Genomic DNA, 18,854 nt, shown 5'->3' on the forward strand with positions numbered 1-18,854 from the left:
GAACATCACCCTGCACAAAGACCATTACCCCCCTGAATGGAGAAATAAATGTCTGTCTTCAGAAGCTCCTGCTTGCTTGAAAGAGTGGTATTCCTTGGTGTAAATCAAGAGTGCCAGCATATACCACAGGGGACAGAGCTTCTGCCTGAAAACTATTCAGCAAGTCTGCAGGAAGTGGGAAGCCAATAACATGTGGGATTTTTTTGCTACAAGCCACAGCTTTAAAGTACTTCTATTTTGTACTAGATATAAAGGTCCTTATCCCTAAGTGTATTTTCCATGAAATCATAGTCCAGTACCAGAAGGGGACCAGCTGATTGGTTGAATGCCTTCAGACCATCCCTGCCATCTTCCCTATGCAACTTAGTCCTAGGGATGGATGTTCTAAAAGCAGCTGAGTAACTGATGTCTGTAATCTTTGAAATTGGTCTTTCTTGGAAACACTCTGTGACATCCAAGGCACTGTGTAAAGCTATTTCTGAAACTACAGGCATAAGCACAACTACGGAATTTCAAGTGCAGTACTGTTTTTCAGAGAAGAGTGAGATTGACAAACATTAATAGGCAATTTTCATTTGCTGTATTTCTCAGCGATGTATCTGCATTCGTTTCTAAGACAATTTGATTCCCAATAAGTAAAACTGTCTATTCTGTTTTGACTTGTTGCATGATAAAGGATCTTGCATTTATACAGGGTATCAGAAGCCTCTGTTCAAGGGAGGACTAAAGACACTCAGCTTAGTTGTATCTCTCTGTCACCTGTGGAGTTGCATGAAGAATGAAAAAAGGCTTAAATGACTTCCCTAGAAATGAAAGAAAACATTTGTAAAGCAGAGACCTGAGTGTTCAAATGTTCTTTTGCTAAATGTCATAGTAAACATGTTATTACTTTTATATAGCTCTTGACCAATATATTCTAATGATTTTGAATTTTAAAAAATGTTAATAGATATTTTAAATAATTATAAGGCACTCTATCATACTATCCACATCACTGCTGTTATTCTAAAACACAATTAATGTAGCTTGTAGGCAGCCCAGACAGCTATCTGTTTTTCTGCGCTATTGCAAATCAGTATAGTTTTGCAAGTGGGTAGGTACCATAGCTTTGAAAACTGAAAACTGCATTTTCTTGATAGATTTTATTGCTTTCCAATCACATATTAAGAGAAGAAAACTCATTAGTATATACTTGATGCTTTGTATGCTACTAGAAACACAAGCAGAGCAAAAGGAGCCCTTCCTCTTCAACAGACCTGGCTCTTTGAGCTGTGTCCTGCTCACACTGTGATGCTCAACCTGTCCTGCATTGAACCTTGGATTGTATTGAAGACATCTGCCTCATAAGACATCGTAGGCAATGGATCCTCTTCTGCCATGAGGTAGTGGTTTCACTGACGAAGTGATCTGAGCAGGGAGGCCTCCTTTATTTTTGCTCTGGTTAAGGACACCCTCGTCATTGATAAGGAAAGCTTCATAGCAGACTGAGCAGTAAGCAAAGGGTCTGTTAACAGGGAGAATGGAAATTGTACAACTACAGCAAAAGAGGTGTGAGACATCAGAGGACAGAGCAAAACGGAGCCATGATGTTGCTGGAGAAGTGAACACATATGTTTGTCTTTTTGTCTTTGCTTTTGGACATGGTCTGTCTTGTTTACTATAAGTACTGATGCCTATTGGTTCTGGAAAGGTGAAGCACCAAGAAGCATACTCCTGTTCATACAGCAGTAACTGAGATGTTTTACTGCTTTTTTATAAGTGTTCTGAGATAGCTAGAGACCATCCAGCACCACAGACCAGAGAACAAAGACTCATTTAGCCTGCAAAAAGTGCATGATTTGTTGAAATATCAGTGCATGTTCCTGCACTTACAGAAACAGTGTCCCTTGCAGAGCTCTGTGTTGCACAATAGCCTGAAAAACAAAGTGTTCAAGTTTGGTACTAGACTTCTTGCATGCTGTAATGGAGTATGCCACAGACAAACAGAACTACACAGATGGTGATTTGATTGTTTGGGTAGGATCTTCCCTATGGCAGTGCAGAATAGTGTTTTTTTCACTCTTTCAAACCATTGATCTTTGTTAAAAGAGAGGGAAAGTGCGGTGGGATTGTTTTCATCAGCTTCTGTTTGTCCCTGGGAATAACAAGAGGGAACTGTTGGGAGCTGTATTCATTGTTGGCAGTGAAGAACCCACTTTTTCATTCCCATTGTCTTTGTCAATTTGCCACCTAGTAACAGAGCAGATAGAGAACTCTCTATCTGTTGGTCTTTCTCACACTAGCGTCCTGAAATGTTTTAGTAAGCCTGGGCCCAGGAGTGGATTCAATCTCTTATTAACCCCATGTGGGTGGTATAGTTGATTGCTAAATTATAGCTCAAATGACCCTAAGAAAGCTATTTTAACTGTAAGAAAATGAATGTGGAGCCTGTCTTACAAATCTAATTCTAAAACACAGATAGGAAACTGCATTTGATAGGAAACTCTTCAGTCTGGGGAGAGGAGTAACTGAAGGCAGTGTTTGACTCGGGAAGAACCATGAGGTTACCTGAATCCTAACTGGTTGAACACCCCGGGAATCCTCTGTCCTGCTTTCCCTTCCATTTTGCCTTCTTTCCAAGCAGTTCAGCACGGCCTGCTTCCTCCTCCGCCCCTCCCTGCCACTGAGCAGCAGTGAACAAAACTAGCAACGCAGGCTCACCTCGAGGGGCCTGCCAGGGTTAATCTGTGGGAGGTTCTGGCACGCTCCAAGTGCCACGTATGACTGTGAAGCTCGTGTTCTTGCTCAGCTCTTTGCAGCTCCCCCTTCTTGTGCTTTTTTCCCCTCAATAGCGAGAAAGCTCTTCAGTTGGATATGCAGCAGAGCCAGCACAGGGCTCACGAGGAACAATGACCAAAGAACAGACTGTAGCTTGTAAACCAAAACCTCCCCAGGGGCTGCTGCTGCTAAAAGGAGATTAGAGAGAATTTCTGTGCCAACTGGCATCTGGATTTCCCTCCCCTCCCCAGGGCAGCCACTAAATTTCTGGACTGTCTATCAGCATGGTAGTGAAGTTGCAGTGCATTTACCTGCTCCCTCCCTTGGCAGGCATGGGCATGGAGAGCTGCACAGCAATAAATTAGTGCTGCAGGGCTGATCAGAGCAGTAATTTTCATCATTACACCAAGAAGACAGGTCAAGGAGCCCCAGGGAGATGAAAGGGATAAAGCTGAGCACTGGGGAGTGCCTCTCTCAGAGCATGTGTGCCCCAGCCAAAATGTCATGCAGCCTGGCAGGCTCCCTCTGCTGACCCACCCTTGCTGATCTTGCCAGCTGGTGATGGAGGAGGAGTTTTTTTTAATGGATGTGCTGAGATGTTTGTGATTACATGTTATGGCAGCATTGTGGTAAGGTGTATGGAAGCAGCTACAGGGCAGGACCAGGAGCTGCATTCCAAGCAGAGCCCTGACCACAAGCAATTAAGTTGTTCCATGTCGTGACATTCAACTGCTGGGGACCAGGAAGTGGGAAGGGACAAGGAGGAATTTCTGTGGTCTTTAGAACATTAAGTAGTTGTGGTTGAAGGAGAGGCAGCCTGTGTCTCATCTGACATGCAAGCAAGTACTAGAGGTTTGTAATTTTTGGAGTATCTGAGGCTGAAAAAAGCACACTTTTTAAAAAACAGTATGTTGGTTACTTGCCAGGGCCACATCTGTGAACATTTTATAAGTGTATGAAATGTTCATGGTAAATGTGAGGAGGCTGGCCTTTGTGTACAAGTCTGTACTGGCAGAACTTATATATTCCAATGAATGTATGATTTTTGTCAGCTGTGACAACTGCAATGCCCTGATTATTTAAACAGTACTCTTGGAAATGTTTTATATTTGAGGGGTGCTTTATATAAATCTATCAAAATCAGATGTGAGAGGTGACATGTCTGTCAGAGGGACCAGGAAGGACAGGGCACATACACAGCAGACACTGTTTGAAGGTACAAAGGAATTTCCATTCTGAGCTTTCTGGCTGACCTAAATTCTGCCCATTTCCTTGAAGAGATACTCAGGAAAAGGGAAAGATTTTAAAGTGACCAAGTATGCCACAGTAGTAGCAGTTTAAAAACAAAAAAACATCTAACCCTTCAACAGCATCCCTGTGGGGGGAGGAAAGGTGGTGGGGAAGAAAAAAACAACCATCTCCCCCCCCAAATATTTATTTTTTACAATGTTTTTGAGATTAATATTTTTTCTTTTTTAAGTCTTGGCAGGTGAGGCCTGGGCCACGTTGAGATCACAAACCACAACAGACAAAAGGTCCTCAGGGTGTTATCAGATCATGAGTGAATGGCTCCAAAATCCAGGTGCCCCCCAGATAATGCTCTTGCCCTGACCCAGAAGCCATCTTTCAGAAACTCCAGAAAAGGAAAAGAGCTGAATAGAGACATCAGTCCTCCTTAAAATGGGCTCAGCACCTTCTCTGCTTGCCTTTGCCCACCTCAGCAGGCCGAATGGGGGCCTTGCAGTTTGCTTTTGGAAACCAATAGCCAGGGTCTGCCAACTGAAGTTACAGGTCTGGCAGAAACACAACTGTAGATACAGGCCTCCTGGATCACAGTTCTGAGGAACGCAAGTCTATGTGTATCTCTGAGCATCTCTTCTCTGAGCAGCTTCTCGGTGCATTTTCTTTCTCTAAAGAAAATTCCAGGATTTTCTCCTGCAGGAGGGAAAACCTTCATAATTCTTCAGGCCACTGGGGAGGGCAGAGGTCCCAAGGGAGCTATAGCAAGAAGGGGAAACACTGCTTCATTTCCAATCCCTCCTTTTAACTGCTCTTTCTCATCCCTTGCCTTCCCTGCTCAACTATCCCAGCATTCAAATACACAGCAGTTCCTTCACTCTGTCTTTCTCTTCCGCATCAACTGTCCAGTCATTTTGGAGTGTGGCCTTTGTGTCGTCAAAGTGACTCCCAGAGGGAACGCGACACTGGCAACAAGACCGAGAAATGTTCCAGAAGAGATTCCCAAGGACTGCCAGACCCAAAGCCACAGGGTTTAGCACTCGGCCCTCTGCATGCATAGTCTCTGACCTCCAGTTCCTTTTGTGCTAGCCTTGGAGCAGAATGGATGCTGACAGTTTCTCTCTAGGCTTTGGGCAGCCCAGGGTGCCTTTCAGCTGCACTTGCAGGATTTCACCACCATGTTGGAGAGCTGCTCCACTTTGGGTGTCCTCCCGACATAGTACAAGATCGTCAGTGGCTCCAGGTCCTGTGGGACGCAGCAGGGTGAAGCAGATGCCTCAGGGTTCAGCGTGTTGTACAAGCCCAGCACCTGTGGAAACAAATTTAAATGTGGTGACAAAGTCAGGAGTCCATTTAAGAGAACAAGAAGGTACCGCAAGCAAACAGGTCTCTAGGTATTTGGATTGTGCTAATCAGGGGCATTTCCCTGATGTGACTGCTATTCTTACCACGTCCTGATCATGGCCTGCTCCTGCCCAGGCCTGATCCAGAGCCTTTTTCTTTTTAATGGTAGCAATGTAGACTGGCTGATGCCTAAGGGTGGAAGAAGTACAAGTAGTTCACTCGCTTAATCTCTAATTTGGTACAGCGGATAGTGCCACTTCTGCTTGTAAGTCAGGGTGTAACCAGCCTGAGGTTGTGTTGTCTTTGGTTCTATTACCAAACCAGAACAAAGAAAATCAATGCTGCTTATTTCAACCAACATCTCTAGATAGCGCTGGATGGATGCCCGTCCTCTCGAGTAGCCGCAGTTCCCTCCCAGCTTTGAACTGTCTGATGCTTTCTTTCTCCACTTCATCCTCCAAGTCATTACACTGTAATGCTGGAGCCAGGACAGTGTCCTGTGGGACCACACTGGCTTCATTCTCCCAGCTGGCCCCAAACCACAGACAACTGTACACTCCAGCCATGTAACCACCATGAAAGAGCTGCCATGTGTCTTCCCAGAGCTGGCTGCTCTTCAGTGGTAAGCAACATCTTGAATTGTGAGGCTAAGACACAATCCTACCTGCACTACTTTTGGCTCATAGCACCTGTTTGGGTTAAATTACAGCATCCTGCACGTTGTCTGTTAACTGTTTTACAGGAGGGTGAGAGGTGCTAAGGAGACATTCTGTTCTATCATGCAGATCCGTGTAATTCCAGTCATTCTGGTAGAAGCCCTGTGGGGTACTGAGCAAAGGCACAGGCTGTGTCACATGGGTGCCATGTGCACTGGGGCTGCTGTATTCAACAGAGACAGTGGGTTAAAGAGACTGGTGAGAAATCTGCTTTTCACCGTGTTTTTCCGAGGTGGTGCTGGCAAGCTGTCAGCAGCTGTACTGTTCTGAAGCTTGCTGGGATCACTCAGCTGACTTTACCACTTGATTTCCCTTCTTGCTCAGTAAGAGTATCAGGAAGTGTATTAAAATCTCACTCATGCTGATTCAGTTCAGTATCTGTTAGAGTTCCTCAGATCCAACTGATGCATGTTACCTCTTCTAAGCTATTTGTTCACCTGTCCTGTCTCGTGCTTCTCACCCAGCACCTGTCCATTCCTTCGTACCCTTAGATCTGCTCCCACCAATAGCAGTCTTTTAGCTTCAGCAAGCTTTGCTGCTGTGCAGATTCTTTAAGCTGCCAAGAAAATGTTAGCGTCTTTTCTGAGGTATCATCTCTACCCAATCAACTATTCTTCAGCTGAATCTGCTTCTTCCAGAATTTTTTCTAATGAAACCTGAAGCTAATTTGCAGCGAGCTGTTGCCATGTCTAGCTTGCTCTTTTTCCCTTCTGCAGACAGTAGCTTAGGATTCTTCTCTGGCTTTCCTTGCTTAGGAATTAACTTTCTGCTCATTAGCCTGTGTTTTCCTCTTGGTTCTTCCATGGCCATAGTTTGCTATTGCTTTTGGTTTTTTTTGTTGTTTTTGTTTGTTTTTTTTTTTGCTCTAGACAGTAGCGAAGCTCAGGTGGTATTCTTCCCTAAGGCTGCCCAAGGTACTCATGTTAAACAGAAGTTATGTATAAGTTACCTGAAAACATTTCTTTTCTGCCAGTTTTACTCATTAATTTCACAGCCCAGTGGATTCCTCCCTGTCTGGTGGGATTTATACAGCTGAAAATAATGCTGGTGCAGAAAGCTTGATGCATAGCCATGTTCGCTTGGGACATGGCTCCCCTTCCCTTGTGGGCTACAGCTGCCCATGTGATAGTAGGCAGCAGGTGTGTGACATAGCAGTTTTGCACAACCTGTGTGTACAAAATTCCTCTGCCAAATGAAAACTAGAGGAAAAATTATGCAGAATAAAACCATCAGAGTTGATGTTTGATCTGAACAACAAAAACTGGCCACTACCAAATAAGTATCCTAAGTCCTGCCGTTTCCCCATCTCATACAAGAGACAGCATCCTCCTCCTCAGCTGGAAGCATGGACTCAGTACTGACTCCATAGGAAGACCATTTCTCCCTGCTGAACTACTCAGACTCTTTCCTGCAGTTTCCTTGTAGTTTTTTGCAGGTATTGATCTAAACTGCTTCTGCTATTTTGAAGAGACCAAATGCCATCAGACTGAGGGAGGAAAGAGGTGACAGGGCCACAAGGATAACATGCTGGATGTACCGTGCTGTGAGTGGTGTCCGCACTGCGGAGGTACGGACATGGGCCCGAACAGAAGTTTGCAAAGTAGCCTTTAGGCTCGTGGACCCATTTCCAGCCCAGATCCTGTCGGAAGTCAATGTAAAGAGGACGCACGCAGCAGTTCTCCTCCAGGTTCCTGAAACACAGAATGGACACAAAATGAATCTAAAAGGGATCTTTTACGTGCTTGCATGAAGCAGCTTCCAGAGCAAAAGGACCAGAACCAGTGTTGCCCAGTGGGATATGGTGTTGACCTGCACTGGGTGCAGAGCAGTGGCAGAGCTTGCCAGAAGCCGGCAGGCCAGCAGCCTGGCACTGCCTGCACATGCTGCCAGGCAGTTCAGCCACTGGCCTGGTCTCTGCCCAGGCTGTGCTCATGAGGCTGATCACAAGCCTCCCTCTACCCAGAAACTTGGCCAAAAGTGACTGCTGGGCCAGCCAGCAAGGAGCAAGGAGCACGAGCTGAGCTGTGCTGCTCACGTGGCCCTTGCAGTACCATGGTGACTTGCAGCCCCCTTGGCAGGCACTGCCTTGCCGTGATGTGAAGTCTCACCACACTTTCCCATCTCAGGCATGGGACCCAGCTGCTGGCAGGATTCTCACTTACCGGAAGCAGTAGTTGGTATCCAGGGCCCGCTTCTTTCTCTGGCCTCCCAGTGTTGGGCTCTCCAGGCGATGTGGGGGTAACATCATCAAGATGAGGTGGGGATTATGCAAGTCTTTCTGCTTCTTCAGGCGCCCCAAGTCCCCACGGCCATAGTCATCTTCACTGTCAATGCCTTCAGACAGAAACAGAATCCACAAAGAGGACATCAATATGGAAGTGAGGAACGCAACAAGACTTTTCAGTATGCTTAACACCTTCTGCCTGCCCTGAACCAGGGCAAAAGAGACTCATGCACCATGTGTACTCACTCTGGGACTTCTTCCCTCCTAGGGGTACTCTTTGCTCCTGGTGAATCTAACTGCTGCAGGGCTGAAATAGAGGCCTGTGGGCCACCTGTTTTACCATTTGCAAACTGCTGGTGGGGCCATTAATCCATCCCACTCGCTCCTGGCTTCAGTCCCAGGACAGGCAAGAAGATGAATGGTTTAAAGAAGATGTCAGATCATTGGCACTCTGCAGAACAGCCTCAGAAATTGAGCCTGTGGGGGCCAGTGGCTGCAGCCCAGGGCTGCAAGCCAGGAGGTTCCTACGTCTTAGGCCAGCCAAGCCACTGACTCTCTAGGCCACCTCACACAGGATGCCTGACTTCCTTGTGTTTCAGTCACCCTAACTGGAAAGCAGAGCCTCTGTGGAAATCTGAGAATCCATCAAGCTGAGCTTCCCAGAGAGACACTGAAATACGAAATTATTCCTTTTCCAGAAACACACACAAACCCCACCCAGACTGCACTTTTCTCTCACTTGTAACCGAGGTTTGAAGTGGGTGTACTCGTAAGATCAACATGCAAACCCAGCAGTGTGTATGCTTTAAGCCAAATGTTATGAGGGGTAAAATCCTCAAATATGCAAAGGAAGACCTATTCATTTTTCCAGACACTCGTGGCTTTCCCTCCAGTAGCCTCCCCAAGCCCAGCTCTTTATCACCTTTGAATTTGATCTCCAAGACCTCATGTAAATTCTCCAAGATGTCCCCATTGGGCTGAAAAGTATGGCAAGGGCAGTGTATGCTGATTTCCAGGCCAAGGTTGGACTCTGCAAAAAAGGAGAGGACTCTGAAAAATCGTATTCCTCAGGTGGAACAGCTACAGTGAATCTCCACAGAGGGCGCGTGCTGTGCTGTGGCCCACAGACCAGGGATCAGTCTCACAGTGAAGGTTCCTCACTTTGGGAAACAGGAGCTGACTTAGAAAGGACTTAGAAAGGGAAGCAGAATCTTGTGGCTTCACTTGTGCCAAAAGCCATGCATACTCTTGCTAAAGGGACCTTCCAGGGCAGGTGAGAAAGGTGCTTCTGGTTACATCTTTTAGGCTATTCAGCAACCAAAAGCACTTGTGAGCTTTGAAGAGTTCCACTAGAAAGTAACTATTTTGCAAAGTTGGCCTGTGTTGTGTATCTGTACTGAATCAAATTTGCCGCTCTCAGTACCTGTCTACTATCTGGCTTCTGGTTAGCGTCTGGAGGAGAGATCTAAAAGTGAGTGAGTTGGATATAGACAAGTAATTTCACTGGAAGCATTTTTCTCAGCAGCTGCAGCCTCCTGTTTTGTTGAACTGCTACTGGTCTCACTCGCAGACTTTCCAGAGGCAAATCTATTTTCATAATAACTTCCTGGACCCATCACGCTGTGTGGGCCTGACCCACAGAACATGCAGCTCTTATGAAAGCTCCTTTTCTATGCTGTGTCATGAATTAAAACATCTGGCTCCCTGGGGCACTGACAAGGTGCCTAGCACCTTTTTTCCTAAGCACCATATCTGATGTCTGTCAGCTAGCTTGTGCCTGCCCAGAGCTCACCACAGTTCCAGCACTGAACTCCAACCATCAAGACACAACTGGGGTTGCTTCGGAAAGGAGGAGCCTACAGGCTCACAGCTTACCCTTCCAGGGAGCGGCTGCTTGCCAGAGCCTGCATTCCAGTTTTCAGTGGCACCTAACTTCTATCTGTGAGGCCAATGCAGCGGTGAGTCATGGTGCCTATGCTCCAGCTGTGAATGGGGTCTGTGTTCTTGCAGGGAGCTGCCCTGTAACTATCTGTTGGGCTGCCCAGCGGTGGCAGAGGTATGTTCTGTCTAGGTGTGTCAGCCTCTGGTATTTCCTCACCTTTATACCTGCCAAGCTGTAAACAGCTAAAGAAATCAAGATCCTTGCTGTTTTTTCCTAATAAATTTTCTCTATCCCATAAGAAAATTAAACCAGAGCAATCCTCATTTTCTATGTGTTACAAGCGATAGATTAGACCAGCAGACAGATTCCCCTGCACTTAGAATCAAAGAACCAAAAGAAGACCCAGTGTCTCTCACCGAGAACAATTTCCTCCTCCAGAGAATGAGGTCTTATTCTGACTCAGCCCCCAGAGTTACGCAGTGGGTACTCCAGGACAGAGCTAGGAAGGGAGCAAATGTTACACAGAGGCAGTTCTCCGGAGGAAGGCTTTTTCTCAACCTAAATGAAGCTGCCTCCTATTTAAGTGGTGCTCCTGAGAAGATGCTCCTGACAACACGATCCACGCTTCTATGGATGCCGTCACACCCAGTCCAGCTGTGACCCCTACCTCTGTGCAGAAGCCACTCACGCACGGTCTCGGTGACATCAAAGGACAGCCATTCAGGGGAGCCCCGCGTCTGCACATTCCTGCCACTGAGGTAGCGCTGCTTTGCTATGTGCTCATCCGGCCGCAGGATCTGCGATAGAAGGAGCAGTAGAGAGTGAGCCAGTCTGTGCTCAAGGAAGGAACAGCTCTGTGTCCTTCTTTTTCCACAGCTTGCTACAAACAAATTTGGAAGGTGAGTCCCAGTACGTGGAGCACCAGGAATACCTGGCACATTAGAGGGACATGCTTCACAACCAACCTATTTCTCCAGCCTGTATTTCTGGGCCCCAAGCAGCTCACCTCTCCTAGTTCGTCCTTGTTTCAGGGTGCACATCAGAAGCACAAATATACGGTGATAGATCTAACGGGTGGTTTTGTTTCTGTATTCACATGTGCAATGTGGGTCTGAATTACAAAGTAAAACAGCAGTGGGTAAATGAGCATCTAGCCATGGGTCCCTTGTCCAGCAAGTCTCTCGAATCCTACGAAGTGATATTTTCATGTGTTCTCTATACTTCAACATCAATCAAAGCACACCAGGATGGATCGAGTTTGGAGAACTCACTCCCTGCTCTGACATCCCATTTCCAGACAGACACCAGCAGCCTGTGCAAAGTGCTCCTTGCTGCAGGACTCCAGGTTCATCCCACGCAGCCTGTGGAGAAGCTTTGGGGTTGTCTGTTAGCAATTGTTATCATCTGTTAGCTGGAGAACTGGTCTGCCTTTTAAGGATGAATTCCAAGAGGACCTTAAGAGCTAACAGCTAAAGGGCAATTTTAGCTGCATTGTTACTACACAGCAGACAGACAGCAGCCTGTGGGAATATGCTGCTTGGATGCTGAACTACCCCATTAGCTGTGTGATCCAGCATGGCCAGAGACCACTTCCAAACTTGAACCAGACCTTATCTTGCCAGCGGACACCAAGAGTTCAAACCAAACTCCAGATGAGCACCTGCACTAAAGGTGCCAGCAACCATCCCCAAAGAACTGCTGATGAAAGGAACACTGAAAGCAAGCATTTCTTCTCCAGTAAGTCTGTGAAAGTCAGAGAGCTCCACCCATTGGATTAGCACCAACTGTACTGTACTGCAACACTCAGAGGAACAACTCTGCCAAGGGACTTAGGCAGAAGTGTCAGGGCTTCTCTGCTGGTGAGGAGATCCTCTTCCAACCCCTTCTCAGTATAGAAAAGAGCCGCATAATTCACAGTACCCACAACAGCTGGACAATGTGAGTGGGGAAAAAGACAGTACCACACTGAGACTGGAAAAAAATGTGTCTGTATCACTGCTTACATGCTGGAAGAAGCCTGGAGCAAAGTATGGCATCTCTTCTCCCTCTTACCTATGGCCTTGCACCCACAAGCTGGGACAGTCACTATGGAGCCAAGCTGTTCTGGCCTGAGGCAGTGAGGAAGGTGAGAAAGATACTCACCTGGAAGAGCTCAATGCGCTGCTCGCTGCGCTTGGAGCTCGGGTTGGGCACACGTAGCACCCGGAACTCTGCTCGAAACAGGTTGGTGCTGTTCTTCTCTGCTGAGGACACATTAAACCGGAACACATTGGAGGTGACACCTTTTGGGCAAATGCCCAACTCATCTAGGAGAAAAAAGAGGGAGAGGGTAAGAATTTCAGGCCAGAAGTGACTGAGAAAGAGCTTCTGACTAAACATCTCACCACCTTCAAGTTCAGTTGTCTGGTTAAAGAGACAGCAGGAGGAATTAACTCTAATTTGCTCTATGTTGGAATGTTCTGAAAATCTTCTCGCTACTGCCATCATTTCAATGCTACAAGCCAGAGAATCGGTGGAGACCAATCACAGTATTCTTAACTGTCTCTTCCAACTCTACTCATCAAATGTTGATAATGCTTGTAAGTTTCCTGCATTTGTCAATGCAACCCCAACTAACACAAGGGGACAACCTCGTTTGCTCCTCATGGGGCCCATTCCCAGTAACCATGATGGTGTAACTCTGTGCTCATGCTGGAGGAGACATGAAGCCACACAGCAAGTGATCTTATTACAGGAGACAACGTCAAGGTCTGTAATGAAAGCCAGAGAAGTGTCCACGAAGTTTGGTGAGGCGCTAGAACAGGTTGCCCAGAGATGTGGTGGCTGCCCCATCCCTCGAGACAGCCAAGATCAGGCTGGATGGGCCTCTGAGCAACCTGACTGAGCTGCAGGTGTCCCTGCTCATTGCAGGGAGTTGGACTAGATGGCGTTTAAGGGTCCCTTCCATGTCCAATGATTCTGTCATAATTATGAGATGCAGAAGACATCTTGGGAGCAGTGACTCTCCAGTGCGTTCTAAAGGAACTAGGTTTTAAGGTCAGTTCTCACTCATGACCTGGAGGAGGAATTCATGGATAGTACTTGATACAGAGTTCTTTGGGGACAGAGGACTGCAGAGATCAGACACATGAGGAGGAAATAGCACAGCAAGGCTCTGCCTGGATGTGTGCCTGCTGAGCAGAAAAATCCACTTCACAGATGCCCCAAAAGAGTACAGGTACAAGATTTCCTCAAGAGAAAATGAGCATCTCTTCATTGGGACTGCTTTGGTTCCATGGAAGAAGCAGTGATCCCTGCTGCTCCTCTCCTTCTGACCTCTCTTAGATGTCAAGGCTGTAGCATCAGTCAGGCTTTAAGGCTTCCTGCAGGCAAGGCACAGCAACTCCTGCTCTACACCCACATGCAGATCTGTTTGGAGTCCTGCAGAGCTTCTCATATGACCTATGGCTGTTCTCCAAGGCAACACCAGGCTCTTGTATCAGCTGATATTTGTGGGTTTTTTTTTTTGTTTTTTTTTTTTGACATTTTTTTTCTTTTTTAATTAAAAGCAAAACAATAAAACCATACACATAAAAATCACTTTTTCTAAGCCACAGTTCCAGCCTGTGACAAACAGGCTAGAAGACCTGGCAACCTTGAAACTGTATTCCTGGAGTTGGCCCCTGTCTTCAAAGCACCCATATCCCACAGAGACAAGTTCTGAAGATGGGCTGGTGGAACAGTGTCTGAGAACATAGGCTCATCTCCCACGCCAAATTCTGCTTTGAGCAACAGTGATTAACTTCTGGGGCCATCTTGATGAAGCTGAAGGTCTTCCTTTTATGCTACACCTGGCTTTAGCAAGCAGGAGCCTGCCAGTTCACAAATGTGTGTTCTTAGGGACCTAAAGTTTTACTCAATAAGCTAACGACCAGATGCTCACATTGAAATTTGTTTTGAGGCTTTTTGCCATACCTACTATTGAATGGAACAGCTTTTCCACCTGTGAACATCTCTGCCTGCTGTTAAAGACTGAGATTTTTGCAGCCCCAGGAGACCAGATCCATTGCAGCAAAGAGCTGGCACATTCAGCCCGAGAGCCCTACAGCACAGAGAGCACTGAGCCGGGAGAGGACACCCGCTATGGGGACTCCACCACTGACCGGTTTGTGCCACAGATAAGCACAGACCAGCAAGCTCTGATCTCATCATGTGCCCAAGGGCATCTTTCTAGCTGAAGTCTAACACTGCTAATGTTCTGTTAGACCTAGGTGGATACTGTGCTTTAATACCCCCTTAAGCTGTTTTGTAATGCTTGCCCTATTAATAGCGCTGTTAACAGCCTGCCCTTCCATTTCTGAGCCGACCGCCTGTCTGTGAGGGGGTGTTCCACCAATCCTCACAAGTGCCTCCACATCAGACCAGTGGCCAGCCTAGCCCACAGTCCATTTACAACGTTGACACTTCATCTGATAATCGATTTAGAGACTGTAAGTCTGGTCCAAATCTGGTCCTACAGCGCAGTGCAGATGAGAAACAAAATCATTTATTGTTTGTCAGCTTCTTAAATTTTTTGGCTCAGTGAGGCAGCTATGCTAATAAGAGATGAATGGCCATCTTCTGTATTCTCTTGCTATCATTGCAATGCCTCCTACCTACTTCTAATGGTGTTTTGGAGACCTTCCTGGTGGGAACAGTAAGAGCAGTCTTTCCTAACATAGCAGGTTTAGGTTGCTTTCATGCCCTGGGAACAAGCCCCCTGTGATGGGGGAGATGGAGCTGTTGTTTCATTCTGACCACTGCAAGGTTAGAGCCTGCTTCTCACAGCCAGATGTCCAGAATACAGGTCTCACTCCAGAACAATTCTGCTTTTTGAGCAAAATCCTTAAGTTAAGAGGTCAGAGGTGTGCACAGTTAAGTGATGTTTTCAGGGAACTCATTCCAGTCCCAGCTCAGGGCACATTAATCATACCAGGATCTGGAATTGCCCAGATACCAGCAAAGAACAAAGCCTAGAAGAAATATTCCTGCAAGCTCCTCCAATCTACAACACTCAGTGTCTGTAATAAGGCCAAGAGAAGGAAATCTGTGCCACCCATGTACCTACAGCAGTCTGCCTGACATGACAGGCTCTATCTTCACGATCAGACCCTGCTATGACTATGGAATCTAGCCAATTGCTGAGCTGCTGATGGAACAGATAATGGGACCAGCAGGGCCTTGCAGTGGAGGATAGGACACAAGGAGCATGTTCTCTGGGAACTCCCCTCTTCCAATCACTGCTTTCAGGGAGGTGCCGGTTCTCCACATGCCACCAATCCCACATGGCTGCTGATCCTGGCATGCCTTGTGACAGCTGACTGCTGTCTGCTTGGAGTTTGATGTCAGGGAAGGGCTGGCTTGCTGCAGGCCGGTATCACCTCACTGTGCCACACCACTGCTACCAAAAAGTGCTTAATGTCAAAGCTGTGTAACTCAGGAGGAAAAACAGATCCTTCTGGATCTTTGCAGGCAGCAGGTTTGGACAGAAAACACGCTTGGCCCAAACACCCACAGCTTTAATCGTCTCCTCTCTTATGCTGGCTTGGGAGATGGCACAGTTTTCTTCCGGAAGGTGCGTAAAGCCACTTGCAGAACCGCTGCAGGAGCTTCCCGTGCTTGAATCCAATCCCCATCAGTTTTAGGAGCTCCCTGAAGTGAGTGCGAGCTACTCGCAGGAAACGTTCCTTGTAAATCAGTGTGTTCCACAAGCATGGCAGGAAGACGATTCCCTGAACCAACCAGCAGTCCAGACTGGGGACAGAGACTGGCTCCTGGAAGTCCTCCCTTCCTAGAAGGCCTGGGCTCTCCCTGCTGCTATTTTTGCTCCTCAGCTTTCCTCACTGTTGGGCCTTAGGTTTTGGAGAAATACAAGTTCTCTGAGCCAACAAACTGCTTGACTAATACTCTGGAGCTAGAACAGTTTGTGCATGCGCGCACATTTCGAACTCATCTCTATCATCCTCAGTTCCCTCAATGGAGCCATCCTCCTCTTCCCCCCAGAGGAGCCTGGCTTTGGCTCCAGCTGCTCTGAGATCACCACCTGGCACAGTGACAGAGCCATGGGAAAGTTGAACATCAGCCACTTTTGAAGACACGGGGCCAAACGCAGCCATGGTGCATGTGATGAAACTCCCTAGGTTTGAAGAGGAGTCTCTCAACACCACAGCCTGCGTGAGGCTGGCCTGTGTGACCAATCCACACACCCCCTCTTCTCTGGGCAGAGGGGCTGCATAGAATGCAGTGTCAGCACAACACGGGCTCATTGCTCAGCACCTTGCTGTGGCATCACAGAGAGGCTGGGGCAGGCTCATCATTTCCATAGGCACGGTGAGGTTATCCTGCATGTTGTGGACAGTGGCTGAGCCCACGGCAGTTTCCTCACAGTGATCTCACCCGCAGCACCCACCGCTGCCCCAAGCTCTTCTCACACCCCATCTCACTGTCCCTCTCCACTGCCTCAGTGCTCCTCACAGACATCTTCCTTCTTCTTCCCCCTCCTTCACCCAAACCCATTCTGTATTCATGACCCACCGCAGTGCTTTCCAGTTTCCTCCTTCAAAGCTCATACCGCATCAGTGTCATTTTGCACACATATATTTATAGAATTTCACAACATTCTGGTGAGTCAAAAATGTTGAAATATGGGAAAGCCATGAATACTCTGTGCATTTTCTGTGTCTTGAGTCTGAGCGCCTCCTGAACTGAGAGCTAATCATATAACCATATGGAGTGTAGTCTGCTAGAGATTAAGTGAAATTTGTTGCATTACCACATCGCAGCTCTGTTTCCAGCTCATCATATGTCAAGATTAACATAAACCTAGCAGAGAAGCTGCATTCTGGGGCTGCCTGCACCAAGTCCCAGCTCCACCCCAGGGCTGCCGGCACCGAGATTGCATCCCCAGCACCGCGCTCCATCACAAGGGGGACACATGGAAGGTGGTGTGACTGTGTGCCCACCAACATTTTCCCATCCGAAGAGATCCTAAGCCAGACAGAGGGGATTGCCAGTGCCTACATCTGCTCTGCATCTGCGATCTACTTGGGGTTCGTGTCTGCTCGCCCTCTGACTTCGCATCTGCATCCGCTCAGCTCCCGCACCTGAATCTGCTTAGCGCCTGCATCTGGCCCCGCTCAAGTGCACTGCACCTGCTCCACATCTGTCCGTTTCCTCAGCGCCCGCGCTCCTCAGGGCGTCCCAGCGAATCCCAGCTCTGCACCTGCTCGGCACCCCCGCCGCCCGCGATTCCCCCACCGCAACTGGAGCGGCATCCTCCACGCAGGCGCCTTCCCAGAGCCAGCGAGGAGCCGGGCACACCGCGCACCGCCGCTGGGCACGGAGGGCTCCGAAAGGTGGGGCTCGGGCCGCCCGTTCCTCACTCAGCGGAGCCCCGCTCCCTCCGAACCCCGCACGCCGCGCTCAGCCCCAGAGCCGCGCCGCCCCCCTCTCGCAACGCGACGCCGGCGCTCCGGACGCGGGCGCTCGCCGCAGCTCCCCGCTTCCCCCGGCCTCCCCTCCGGGCGCTGCGCGCCTGGCGCTTACTGTGCTCGGGGAGGCCCTGGATCATGTCAAATTTATGGATCTCTTTGGCATAGTACTCGGACTCGGTGTTCTCCTGAGAGCAGCTCTCCTCCTTCTCCTCCTCCATCTCCTCCAGCAGCTCGCGGGTGCTGTTGTAGAGCGCCAGGATCTGGTAGGGCACGTGGGCCGGCCCCACGCTCTCCGGGGGGCTGGTGAGCCGCAGCTTGCTCAGGATCTGCCCCCGGATGGCCTCCACCCGCTTCTTCTTGATGTGCTCGAGGTCCAAGGTGGTGCAGGAGGACAGCGCGAGGCTCACGGTGGCGAAGCTCAGCAGCGAGAGCAGCACCAGAGCCCTTTGCGCGTACATCTTCATGTGCGAGGGGGCGGCGGCGGCGGCGGTGCCCCCGGGGAGAGCCCCCCGGGCGGCGGCGAGCGGCGGGCGCGGGGCCCCGGGCGGTGCTCCGGCGGCAGCCTCCCCAGATCCCGCGGGCTGGGGCTTGGCGCGGAGGCGCATGAACTCACCGCGCCGCGCGCGACTCACGACTTCCAGGAAGAGCTGGCAGCGCTCCGCCGGGGGAAGCGGCCGGCGCCGTGCCTCGCCGCGCCGCGCTCCTTCCCCATGCGCCGCCCCGCGCCCCGCGGAGCCGGGAGCGCCCCGCCGCGCCGCGCCGCCGCGCGTGTCAGCAGCGGGCCGGGCCGCTCCGCCGCCGCGAGGGGAGCGCGGCGCCCGCCCCTCTCGCTGCACCATGCATGCCCCCGCCGCGCCCCGCGCCCTACATCGCCGCGCCGCCCGCGGGCTCCGCCGGCCGAGCGCAGCGCCGCGCCCCGGCCTCGCCTGCACACTGCCCCGCCGCCGCGCTCGCCGCTGAAATTTTATACCTCCCTCCCATGACGTCCCCGGGACGGGGCTCGCGCGGGGGAGGGAGCTCCAAGCCCGGCCTTCGCCCGCGGCGCCGCGCTGATGGCTTCAGCAGGCGCGCGGCGATCGCCGCCCTCCGCCTCCTCCTCCTCCTCCGCCGCCGCCGCCCCCCGCGCGGACGGCGGCGCCGGGCCCCGCGCCTCGGGCTGGGCCCCTCCGACGTGGCCGAGGCGGCCTCCGCGGCGGCGGCGCGCGGGCGCCCCCTTCTGGCGGCGGGCGAGCGTGGGGCCG

At 49.7% G+C, this 18,854-nt stretch overlaps 1 protein-coding gene across 1 annotated transcript; it reads right to left on the bottom strand.

Moving 5' to 3' along the window:
* Positions 1-3,858: 3,858 nt before the first annotated feature.
* On the bottom strand, positions 3,859-18,116 carry TGFB3 (transforming growth factor beta 3). The gene is made up of 7 exons (XM_052696055.1): positions 17,726-18,116; positions 12,305-12,468; positions 10,830-10,959; positions 9,203-9,310; positions 8,219-8,390; positions 7,594-7,747; positions 3,859-5,305 (listed from the first exon to the last, which is right to left on the bottom strand). The coding sequence occupies exons 1-7, from the start codon at positions 18,075-18,077 to the stop codon at positions 5,147-5,149; spliced, it is 1,239 nt and encodes a 412-aa protein (XP_052552015.1). The 5' UTR covers positions 18,078-18,116; the 3' UTR covers positions 3,859-5,146.
* Between the last annotated feature and the right edge of the window lie 738 nt (positions 18,117-18,854).

The sequence above is a fragment of the Tympanuchus pallidicinctus genome, unplaced genomic scaffold (assembly GCF_026119805.1).
Source record: "Tympanuchus pallidicinctus isolate F22 unplaced genomic scaffold, pur_lepc_1.0 scaffold3, whole genome shotgun sequence".
Taxonomy (NCBI): domain Eukaryota; kingdom Metazoa; phylum Chordata; class Aves; order Galliformes; family Phasianidae; genus Tympanuchus; species Tympanuchus pallidicinctus.